General features: G+C 49.6%; 1 protein-coding gene and 1 long non-coding RNA gene across 3 annotated transcripts in view; one reads left to right on the top strand and one right to left on the bottom strand.

Moving 5' to 3' along the window:
* Positions 1-1,324: 1,324 nt before the first annotated feature.
* GNAO1 (G protein subunit alpha o1) overlaps positions 1,325-11,516 on the bottom strand; it is a 166,858-nt gene continuing 156,666 nt past the window's right edge. The window contains exons 7-8 of the mRNA XM_068955269.1: positions 7,436-7,589; positions 1,325-3,754 (exon numbers count right to left, since the gene is read on the bottom strand). Of these exons, the coding sequence (XP_068811370.1) occupies positions 3,567-3,754; positions 7,436-7,589 (342 nt within the window). The 3' untranslated portion in view covers positions 1,325-3,566. The remainder of the gene's footprint in view (positions 3,755-7,435; positions 7,590-11,516) is intronic.
* LOC138068375 (uncharacterized) overlaps positions 4,076-11,516 on the top strand; it is a 76,257-nt gene continuing 68,816 nt past the window's right edge. Inside the window, exon 1 of one of the 2 annotated variants that reach the window (XR_011143110.1) lies at positions 4,076-5,642. This is a non-coding gene — a long non-coding RNA (uncharacterized lncRNA). Of the gene's footprint in view, positions 5,740-11,516 lie in introns of both variants that reach the window. The other variant, XR_011143109.1, reaches the window with a different exon arrangement.

The following is an 11,516-nucleotide window of genomic DNA, read 5'->3' as shown; positions in this document are numbered from 1 at the left end:
TGTGGTCCATCCTTCAGCCCTCACCCATGGAAACGTCTGGCGTGACTGGAGCACAGGGTCACTGGAGATGGCCACATGCAGCAGATCACGCGCCATCCAGGGAGGCAGACGGACCCCAGGGGAGTCTGACGTAGTTTGTCCATCAGATGGCAAGCACTGAACTCGTAAACATACCCTTTTTCTACCTGTTTCTGTTTGCAGAATTTCTGCAAGGATCATAAATTTTGTGACTGTAGGAACTCTTCCACAAACGTGTGCCACCTTCTCAGTTCTTTCACTGTACTCTGGCGCTTTCATTGGGTTTTATGTAGTACTTGAGCTGTGCTCATTAGCTTTCCCAAGATGTAAAGATCTTGTGCTACGTCTTTGACCAATGTGAGTCTTGGAACCTAGTGCAAATAGGAGCTTTATTTGTTCAAAATTAGTTTTCTGCAAATGTTGTTTGAAATGTGCTTCTGATTTTATTAGACAAGCCTTCTGATGATGGATTCATTAGGCAGAACATTTATGGAAAGTGAGTGAGACGGGCCCAGAAACCTCCTTCAGAATCAATTCTACTTTTTAATCTGAATCCGCATCCATCAAACACTTTTCAAGCTATTCACTGGCTTTATTGCCTAGGCAGACTCTCCCATGCTCCTGTCTCACCTTAGCCTGTTTTGCCATGCTCCTCTGAGTGTGGCATTAAATGCTGGAGGGAGGAATGGCACTGTTGCTATAAGGGTTTGCGTTTCTTTCCTTAAATCTCTTGTCTTTCAGCTATTTTTAACAATTAAGCGTGCAAGTGATTGTAGTGAGATGAAATTGTTGTTGGCGTGTTATTTTGTGCGCAGGATGAGGGCAAGAGTGACTCAGGAATTTGCCTTTCTGCCCGGCCAGGACATGGGCGAGCGAGTGCCCTGGGCAGTGAGATCGGACTAAACGACTGGGGAGAAATTTAAGGTCTAACGCGTTTGACCTAGGATAGGGAAGGGGTTGCCACGGGGCTTTACAATCTGCAGCCAGTCAGAGCATGTCCCAAGGGGCCAAGACCTTGAGTCGCTGCAGAGGGCCACTTTGACTTTATGGGGAATAAGTGGGGTGTTAATACAGCGGAGCGCTCCGTGATGCCAAGTCCCACCAAAGCCCCAAGTCGTTATTCTCCTGCCTACGACGAAGCTGCTTTTTCCGGAGAATCCTTCCCTACGTTCCCGTGATGGGGATTTTTTTCAGCAACACGAGCACGTTATTTTGCGCTTTTCTTTTTCTTTCCTTAGAGAAGAAAACGAGTGGCGAAACGCAGTGAAAGAATTAGTCTGAAAACCAGGAGGTGAGAGACCAGGCGTACAGACAAACATTCTCTTTATTGAGCTACACATGAATTTTCCATTAGTCAGAGAAAGAGATTGGCAGTGTGTAATATATCACAGAAACCTCACTGATTGGTAATAGAAAGGCTTAGAAAGACCTGGCGCTTTATATATATATATAATATTTTAGTTTCCTCTTTATTTATTCATTTTATTTTAAACAGGTGTGACTGCTTTTCTTCAGCAAAGGTAACTCTTAAAAGTGAAACTGTGAAGACGTTTGATTACTAATCAAAGTAGAAATGACGAAGGATCGGTCATGAAAACTGTGGCTTTAATGTAAACACTACATTCGCTCTTGTTTTTTGTTTTTTGTGTTTTTGTGTGTGTTTTTTAAAATTTTTAAATTAGTTTCATTCTTGCTTTTTTGTTTTTTTGTAATTTTTTTGGTTTTTTTATTTTGTTTTGTAATTTTTTTGTGTGTTTTTTTCTTTCTTTTTTTTTTTTTTTGCAGCACAAACATCCCCACATGAGAGAGAAAAAACACCATTCACTAAAAGGGAGGACTGGAGGAAGAAAAAAGCAGCACAAAAAAGCATTCACTGGAAAGAGTTAAAAATTAATAAAAACGAAACAAAACCAAAAAAAAAACCCTAAACCAAAAAAAAAATATTTATATATATGTATAGAACCCTCCCAGAAACTCCCAAATCAACCCCAAACAAGAAAATAAAGAAGAGGAAGCCTATCTGGTCTGTAATACACAGTATTTTTCAGAGCAAAAAAGTTGAAAGAAGGGAAATCTCTGGATAAATAGGCCACCGCTGGCCAACGACGGCTGTGCTTTTTTTGATACAAACCTGGAGGAATTCAGAGGAAAGAGCGGCTAAACTAGGAAGGAGTGAAAGAAGGAAGAAGAGAGAAAGAAAGAAGGAGGAAGAGTGAAAGAAGGAGGGAGAGAGAAAAACAAAACCGGAATGGAGAAAGACAGCATGAGTAGCTGGCCCACGCTAGGGTGCCACAGGCCGGTCTTGTTGCTCCAGGCTAGCGAAGACCTTTACCTAAAGCAGGGCGTAAATTAAAACGAAGGGAAAAACAAAGCGGAAAAACAAGAGCACGAGAGCGACGGCCACGCTCGTTCCTGCCCGCGCGGGGAGGCGAGCAGAGCGCCCCGCAGCGCTGTCGCGGAAGGGAGCTTTCGCCTGAAAACAACTGGGAGACGGGAAAGGGGAAAAGGTCTCTTTTTGTTGTTTCCCTTTTTAGCTACGACACGGGGCGAGGGGGGATTTTTCCTCTCCCTTTTCCCCCCTTTTCCTCTTTTTTTCTTTTTTTCTTTTTCATCTTTTAGCCTCTAAACGCAGAGACTCGCCTGGGCCCAGCTCGAGCGGCCGGGGGAGCGCGGCATGGGGCACGGCTGGGCCAGGGCGCGAGCCCGGCCTTCGACGCGCAAGAAATAAAAAGAAGAATAGTAAGAATAATAAATAATAATTAAAAACAAAGCAAAACAAAACACAACACCCCGGTCAAAGAAATCACAGGAGGAGCAGCGCCCCTCTGCAGTCGGCCCCCGGGGTTAGGTTGGCTGCGACGGAGCCGGCCGGAAGCGGCGGGCGCCGAAAGCTCGGCCCCGACACCGGGGCTGCGAGGGAGCCCTCCGGACAGGCGGGCGGGACAAAAAGAAAGACGGGGAAGATTCCTCTTTCCCCACCTCCCCCCAAGCCCCTGCGCGCAACGTCGCCCTTAAAAATAACGTCACCGCTCTCTGCTTTAAGGAAGAGGTTCCTGTACAAACTCGTAGGCTCCTTCAGGCTGAAAAGGGGGCAGAGCACCTACGAACCCGGGTGGGATTTTTCTTGGCTTAGTTAACCGAGCTTTTTAAATTTCTGTGGCTTTACTAGAAAGGGTTGAAATCGGCCTGGGAAACCAGTTCTGCCCACAGCTCTTTGAGACAAACTAAAAAGGTGGTAGTGGATTTCTTTCCTTCTTTTTTTTATATATATATATATATATATATATACGTATATATATAATTTTTCAGTATGCCTTTTTATTTACCAACTTGCATGATTATGATTAAGATTTTTTTTGTTTGTTTGTTTCCCCCCTCTCGTTTGGTTTGGTTGGTTTTTTCGTTTGTTTTGCTTTGCCTGCGTGTGTGCGTGTGTGTGTGTGTGCGTGTGTGTGTGTGTGTGTGTGTGTGGTTGTGTTGCTGTTTCCTGTTTGATTCTCCTCGCGCGCCGTGCCCGTCACCCAAGAAGTCGCTTCGCTGCCGCGGCGTCAGTACAAGCCGCAGCCTCGCAGGTTGTTGGCTATGATGATGTCGGTGACGGCGTCAAACACCACCTGGATGTTGTTCGTGTCTGTGGCGCAAGTCATGTGGCAGTAAATCTCCTTGTTGGGGGAGCGGTTTTTGCTCTCAAATTGTGCTTGGATGTACGCCGCCGCGTCCTCGTAGGTGTTGGGGCCTGCGGGCAGAGAGGCGGGAGGGGGGAGACGGCGCAGGCGTTAGGGGCCGCACGCCGCCGCCGTCCTCCCCGGCGCTGGCCCCCCCGAGGGCTCCCTTTTTTGGGAAACCCCACAAACCCGGTGTTTTCTTTAAGAGGGTGAGGGGGGCCCCACGGCGTGAGGCCCGCCGGCCGCCCCCGGAGGGAAGGGCGCCGCCGTCCCCAGGTGCTGCTGCCCTGGGCCTTCCCACCTGCTGCCGGTTTCCCCCTCGCGACAGGCGACGGCCCCCAGCTGCTGCCGGAGGGCCGCCGGCCGCCGCCTGGCCGGTGAGTCCCCGCGTCGCGTCGCGCCCCGTCGCCTCACGCGACGCGCGGGGGTGGGGGGCTCGCGCTGGGGCGGAGGGGTCCCGGGCGTCGCGGCTCCCTGGGGCTGAGCCCCCTCGGGGCGCCCGCCTACGGCAGTTATAACGGGCTGGACGCGGGCCAGGTGTTAGAGCCGAAAAACGTGCATTACCACGTTTAGCCGCTTAACGGTAGCGAGAGGGGCTGGGCCTGGCCCCTCGCGGAAAGACGCAAAGCCTGAATTACGCCCCTGAAATCGCCTTCGGAAGAGCTGCTGTTATCTGGAGATTTATTTTCCTTTTCGAGCTCTCTGGTTTCGCTCTTCTGTGCCCCTGCCGGCGCGCGGGGAGGAGAGGCCGCGGCGGGAGCCGGCCCGGCGCCGCTGGGCCACGCGGCGGGACCGGTCGGCGGCTGGGGAAGGGACCTTCGCCGCGCCGTGGGGCGCACGGCCGCGCTGTCCAAGGCGGCCCTTAGTTAATTTGGCCCTTCCGAGCCCGCGAAGCGCCCGGCGGGGGATTGCCCCCGCAAAGGCCGCCGCCGCTCGCCCTGACCCGGCGGCACTCTGCTCCCGCCGAGGCCACCCCGAGCGCCGGGCAGCAAGAGCGACGGCTGGGAGGGGAGCGCGGGGGCCTCCTCCTCGAGGCAGCGTCCGCGGTTGGCGGGAGACGTCACAGGGCGGAGGGACGGCGGACTCCTTTCAGCCTTTCCCTGTTTCTCGCCCAGGCGAACGCTTCATTTAGGGTTTTTCAAAGATTTTGCCCTTCAGGATGGGCTGGGAAAGCTCCCTCCCTCCCTCGCCGCGCCATTGCGCGCGGGAAGGCCGTTGGCGAGCTCCCGAAGCCGTGTTATCCTGCGCGACCGCGGCGGTCTGGGCCGTGGCAAGGGCCAGGCGAAGCACCGGGGACAGAGCTGCCAGCTCCCCTGGGGCCAAAACGCCCTCGGAGGGAGGGCTCTCTCCCTAAGAAAATTTGGAATTGCTGTCTATTTCTATGATGTTTTCTTGATTTTTCTTTTTTTTTGGGGGGGGTGCTCTTTTCTGTAAGCCAAGCTGTTTTCACTTTTTTTAAAAAAAAGGTACGATTCTTTTGTGATTTCACAGACTTGTGCTGTTAAAAAGTCTATTTCCCTCCAGAATTTTACCCAACGCCAAAGTATTCAAGGCAGCAAAAACATGGCAGAAGTACATTGCAGGAAATCGTCTCCCCGCTCTTTTCTTTTCTTTTTCCCCGCGCCTGCGCCGCGTGGGAGATGGTGGTGGTCGCCAAGGCGGAAGTGCAGCTTAAGAAAGGGGAGAAGTAGCAAGGCGGGGTGTTTCGCTGCAGGGAGCAGAGCGGTCGGGATTGCCTGGCAGCGTGCGCTGTTACGGTGTCACGTTCACTACAGTAGCGGCTGCCAGTTTTGTGCTGGTTCCTCCTGCTTCCCTGACCTTCCACAACACGTCCTGGTGGCTGTCTGCTGTGCAGGGAGATCTGCGTGAACGCAGCTGAGCGCTGGCATTGGCAGGGTTGTCTGAGGGAGTCTCATGGTCCTGGTTTTGTTTTAACAGCTGGACTGTTCTCTTTTATAGGTATTTATTATTTTTTCCTCTTTTCTTTAGAGGACTATACGCTGCACGCTGGTGAGAGATGTAGATCTGCATTTTGCTTTTTCCTGTGCATAAATGGGTGAGTTGTGAACTTGACCCTGACAGAAGGTGGCAGATAATTTAGCTGAAGAAAATCTGTGAAACTGTAGCTAGGAAGTGCTTGTGCCGACACGTGGGGAAGCTCGCTAACACAAAGGTGTCCTGCTGGAGCCTATTGCGCTTGTCGCGCGCCGTGCTAGCACGCTCACCATCTGCTAGGGTGCTGGTATACCTTCAGATTTTTGCTTTAAGTGCCAGGTCCGAACTGGCTGCGTATCACGGTTAGGCAAGATGAATTGGCGGAGCCCTGGATGGGTGGACACGAGAGCAGCTTGCCCAGAGGTTGGAGCCTGGGGTGAGAGGTTTGGAAATCTACCTTCCAGACAAGCGCGGACACTGGTTTGCTCTGCATCACCGAAAACGTTTTTGCATTGGTTCCTCTGACAGTGAAGGGCGAGTATCTCACAGGCATGAAACTAAAGCTTCTCCCTGAGTGTGCATCTTTCTACTTCTGAGATGGACTGCAGGGGCTAAAATAACCCCCATGGACTACCTGGATTTATGCCTTTCTCTAAGATCTCTGACTCTGGCCACTGCACAGACAGGAGATGGGACATGATAGTTTGATCCAGCTAGGTAGTTTTTAGGTGCTTTAGCTCATATTTAAGAAAACCTCCAGTAAGACCAGCAGTAATCCTGATAGTGATTGCTAGTGTCAGGCTGGGTGAACAGTCTGCTACTCACCAATGCTCCTGCTTCTCCATTTTGCGACTCAATATGGTCAGACTTTTTAAGAACACTCTCCATTTATATTGTAAAGAACACTTATTGGTCTCACACCAAGCAACTTAAACTACTGAGGGTCATGAATTTCACTTAAAAACAAGATAACAGCTAAAACCCAGAAGGAGGCTGCAAAGGTTGATAATAATCTGTGTTTTGATGAACGGAGAGCTACTGCAGAGACAGATGCCAGAGGGCAGAGGGCTCCACAAACCCTTGCAAAGGGAGGGAGGGAGGGAGAGAGACAGCTCCCTTCCCCAGTCCTTGGCAAGGGCTTAATTTCCTGGGAATCTGACAGCTCTTGTGGTTGAGAAGCTGAGTGTGGGGGTTAAGAGTCTGCAGAACCAGGGTTTATACGGAGGGACTGGGAAGAGGACCTCAAGCCTGCACTTATGCAACACCTCAGGAGCATGTCCACGGGCACAGATTGGCTATAAGCTTCTAAGGGTGGCTTAACGTTATTACAAGCACTCAAGACAATCGCGTTGCTTCACTGGCTACTACCGGTGCTTTAGACCGCAGAGCTCACTGCTTTCGGATGGTACCTTTAAGACCTGCCTCTCTGTCCCGTTGGCAGGTCGTACACCTTTGCTGCAAGAATTTACCCTGCGCAGGGCATGACTCATCCCTAAGAGCCAGCCCTTGGGGTGGCAGAAGCGTACAGCCCTCCCGAAGGTGGGCAGCTCTTTTGCTGCCCTGTAAAGATGATCTGTCAATCACCTCCTCCCCCTCTCTGTGTGTGAGGTGCTAAATGGGACAGTCTGGCAGCTCTGTCCCCGCACTAGGCCACTCTCATGGGAACGTATTACCCTGGCTTTAAGCCAAGTCCTCTGGCCGGCCCTTGGCGTGCCGCTCCCTAACCCCCAGGTCCGTGCTGCAAGGTTGTGTGTCACTCCTCCTTCCTGCCCCGGGCAGGCTGGGCAGGCTGGGCAGCCGTCAGCCGCGGCACATACCTGTATATTCAGGGAAGCAGATGGTCAGAGGTGATTTCTTGATCTTCTCGGCAAATAGGTCTTTCTTGTTGAGGAAGAGAATGATGGAGGTATCAATGAAGAATTTGTTGTTACAGATGGAGTCGAAGAGCATGAGAGATTCGTGCATGCGGTTCTGCAACAGGGAGCATGTAGGGAGGAAAAAGGAGAGAGAAAGGCAAAGAGAAAGAGAGAGTTAGATAGAGGAGAGGAGAACTTTTTCCAAACTGAAATGGTTAGAAAGCAAAATCTCTAAAATAAGACAGTGATAAACATGAGATGGTTACAAGGCTGAGGAGAAGATGGCATGTTCTCCTCAGGTCAAGGCAGGCTCGAGGAGTGGGGAGGGTCCTAGTGAGCAGGATCTCCGCGCGCGCAGCGCTGGGCCTGCCCTGTGCTGCAGCCTCCAGCCGCTCCTCTCCGCGGGGCCTCTTTGCGATCCACTCCTAGCAAAGGCTCATACCTGGAGCCTTAAAGAATAGTGAAAAAAACCGCTGTCGTTTGCTTGTCACTTGCCTAAAGGCAGAGGACTGGGAAAGGGGACTGCAGCCACAGCCCTTCAGTCTCGCCGTTTGTCTCTGGTCTGACACATCTGCAGGGGTTGAGAGCCCTTGAAAAAATCATTCACAGAAGGACAGAGCAGTCAGCCACAGCTGCCAGCCACTGGGAAGTGCTGGGCATGGGGATTTAGGTGGATTTGTGGCAGCAGGTTACTCGTTGCACCAAACAACCAGTGCCGTTCCAGCAAGACTGATGCTGAGCACATGGCCAGAGGCCGGGGGAGATCATACTCTAGCTGGGCTCTTATGCCCCTTGACAAATCTTCTTCATCTTTGAAAATGCCACAGTAACAGCCAGGTCATTGCTAAGAAATCCCAACACTGCTGCACGTAGGAAATAGATGCAGCTACTCTCCGCTAGCCCATCTCACAGCTCTCCTGAGCGGGCTGCTCTGGGGAGACTTTAAGCATGGAAGAGTTTTGGCAGGAACATGGACAGAGGCGATTCGCTATGAGTTGCAGCTTCTTAATGAATTGTCCTTTCACACGTGGGCACACATCACGTAAAGCCTATTCCCACCATGCTACGGAAGTTGTTATCAGGAGGAAGGGGAGAGCAGACAGGAGAGAGGGAAGGAACAGTGAAAGGAGCAGATGAGGCCAGCCTACTCTGAATTAGTTGCCACACCAGTAAGCAGAGTATTTTAACTCTTTGTTTAAATTGCCGCAAGATGTCTCTGCGCGGCCAGTTGCGTGCGCTAGCTGTTAGTGCGAAGGGTGGGAATGCGGGGGTGCAATTGGTTAGAATAGGTGCAGCTCTGCAGGAGCTCTCAAAAACTCTTTTCTCCATCATTAACGTGTTCTTAAAATAAGCAAAGACATTTCCTATTGTTCCCCTGAAGATTTGGGGAGAAATTTTAGGCAGTCCACCCACTTTCTCAACATGTATATTCACCTAATTGACTACTTGTACCTGCCAAACTACCCAAGCGAAACAAGGAACTAATGAAGTCCGAGGTAAAAACTTTGATTTCTGCCCCTTACCGTGCCAGTGGGACACTTGCACGACCTGCCTCGTTTTGCAGGAGGGTCTCTGAAACTGCTTCTTGGGGCTGAGCAGTTAGAGCCCTGCCTTTGCGACCTACCACTCGCAATGCAAGACCCAGCTCTTTAGAAAAGTACTGTGCAAAGCGCGAGAGCAGGAACGAGCATCAAGGCGTGCGACAGTGCTCCGCAGCCCGTTGGGAAAAGCCTCCTATAGCGCACATATTCCAGCCAGCCCACCAGATCCCTTCTGCTGGCGGTGCAACGAGGGCTTGAGACCTTACATAAGAGTCAGGAGAACATACATGTTTCCTACTGAAATGATGACCCAATTACACATTTTGGAGTTTACCATGAATATTTTATTAGTGAATCATTTTATTAGCTACGGTTCGACGGTAGATGTTGCATGCAAAATTTAGCAGATGTCTGATTTTGTCTTAATAGGCTTGTAACCTTGAGATTACTCTGTCATTGGCTTGGCAAAGAGTAGCTGTGAATGCGGAGCAGTCACTTTCCAAAGCCTCTGAACCTTATTCAATACTTATCTTTTAAAAATCTTATTCATAGGGACAAAGAGAAACCGCCACCAACGGATGCGGCTTTTCTTCACTTGACTTGATCAAGTGGCCTTTGCCAAAATGCTAGGCCTTGAGATTTTCATGGCAGGTGATCTGGCGGTTTTTACTTCCTTGTTTATCCCCATTGTTATGTCGTATTAAAAAAAAAAAAAAAGGGATGGGGATGGTATTGTTGGTGGAGGAGCAGAGGAAACAAAGGACCTATCTTGGGGAATAAATGCCCCAAGTGCGATGAAAATAACTGATAACTTCTGAGCCCTGGATATCCATGCAGAAGGTCTAGACAGGATGGCATCCTAGAGGAAATGTTTTAAAATCCACAGTGGAATTGTTCAAAGAGAAAAGACTCTCTAATATATTTAATTTGTTCTTCTCAGAACAGGCCCATAATTCTGTCTTATCTGCAGGACGGGCTGTATGAGAATGTGAGTCTGGGAAGGGGTTATACCAAAGATGTATCACTGAAAATAGGTGGAATCAGTAAGGAGAATGTTTAATTTTCTTATGGAAAAGGTTTATGGAAAATTTTGCCGTGGTTTCTTCAAGTTCCTATTCTTGGTTTCTATCTCACGCTGCAAATAATGGAAGACCTTTGGTTTGAATATAAAAGGAAAAACTGACACCAGTGTTATTTTAAAGGGACAGAAAGGTACTCCAAGTATTGTGTTACTGTAATGGGGAAAAAGTATGATTTATTGGAATAAAGGAAAAATAGCTATTTTCTCTCTGTGCTTGCAAGGCTTATGCTAAGAGATGGTGGGAAAGAAATGAGCAACTTGCTACTTGTAATAGATTTGCAACCAAAATATTGGAGGAGAAAATGGAGCAGCAGGGATATTCTGGTAACACACAAACAACTGAGACATTTCTAAGATATCGGGTAGATACTTACAGCAGTCAGACATGCTAGCTACTTGGAAAATCACTGTATTTTATCAATGATTCACTTACATTTAAATGGTTTTTATGCAGCTGTTTATGTTGGGTTAAACACTGGTCATACAAAATGGCCAAATCTTTAAACTAGATGCTGACCACAGTGGAAACTGAAGCTCTCTCACTGCTCCGGGACTTAGGAACGCACAAATCACTGCCCCATTTCAGTTGTGCTGTTGCTAGTGCACATGCCCTTCTCTGAAATAGCTCAGAAATGAGTCATGACCCTCCATTTTTGGGACGACCATGCAGCTTTTTTGTCACGTGCAGGTAAAGCAGCCCATAAAGTGTCAGGTCAGAAAAAAGCAGTCACTGTGTTGAAACCTGTGGTTTTGTCTGCTTTCAAAATTCGGAGCCCTGACTTGCTGCCAGATGAGGACACCTCTGGTAACTCGGAGTCCTCGGCCCGGCTCAGGCTGCGCGTCGCAACACAACACCTGCCCAGCAGCTTTGTGTGTCGCGACAAATGCAGCGCGAGGGGCAAAATCTGCTGGATGCGAACAGATAGACGCCAAAGCGTGGTCTATCCCGCAGCGCGGGAGGTGAGGCAATGCCTTGCAGATGGTCCCGTTAAACGTAATATGACATCCAAGGTATCCTGAGAACAAACGTCCGTCTGGTCTCCGAGGTGTGAACTCACTACACGAAAGCTGGGGCTGGCTCTGTTTTCCTTGAGACAAGGCGCGATTTCTCAGTAGGCTGAGTGTCAAGAGACTCGTCAGTCGTGATCAGCCCAGCACTGAGGCCACGGTGGCTCAGGACCGGCACCATTTCAAACTTCACACTGAATGGCTGCAGCTCTGGACCACACTGGCAGCGAGATGCACAAATGCACCTCGTTTTTGACAAGTAATCATTCACAAATGTATTTCTGAGTTTGCTGACGTAAAAACAGCATTGAAGAATTTTAGAAGAGAAACAGTCTAATTTCAAGCAGCCAAGGAACAAGCACAAACTACGGTAAAGTTGCTTTTCTACTTTGAAAAAAAAAACCAACACCAA

The sequence above is a fragment of the Struthio camelus genome, chromosome 10, assembly GCF_040807025.1.
Source record: "Struthio camelus isolate bStrCam1 chromosome 10, bStrCam1.hap1, whole genome shotgun sequence".
Lineage (NCBI taxonomy): Eukaryota > Metazoa > Chordata > Aves > Struthioniformes > Struthionidae > Struthio > Struthio camelus.
Note: the sequence above shows the minus strand (reverse complement) of the source record. Positions and strands in the feature narration are given on the sequence as shown.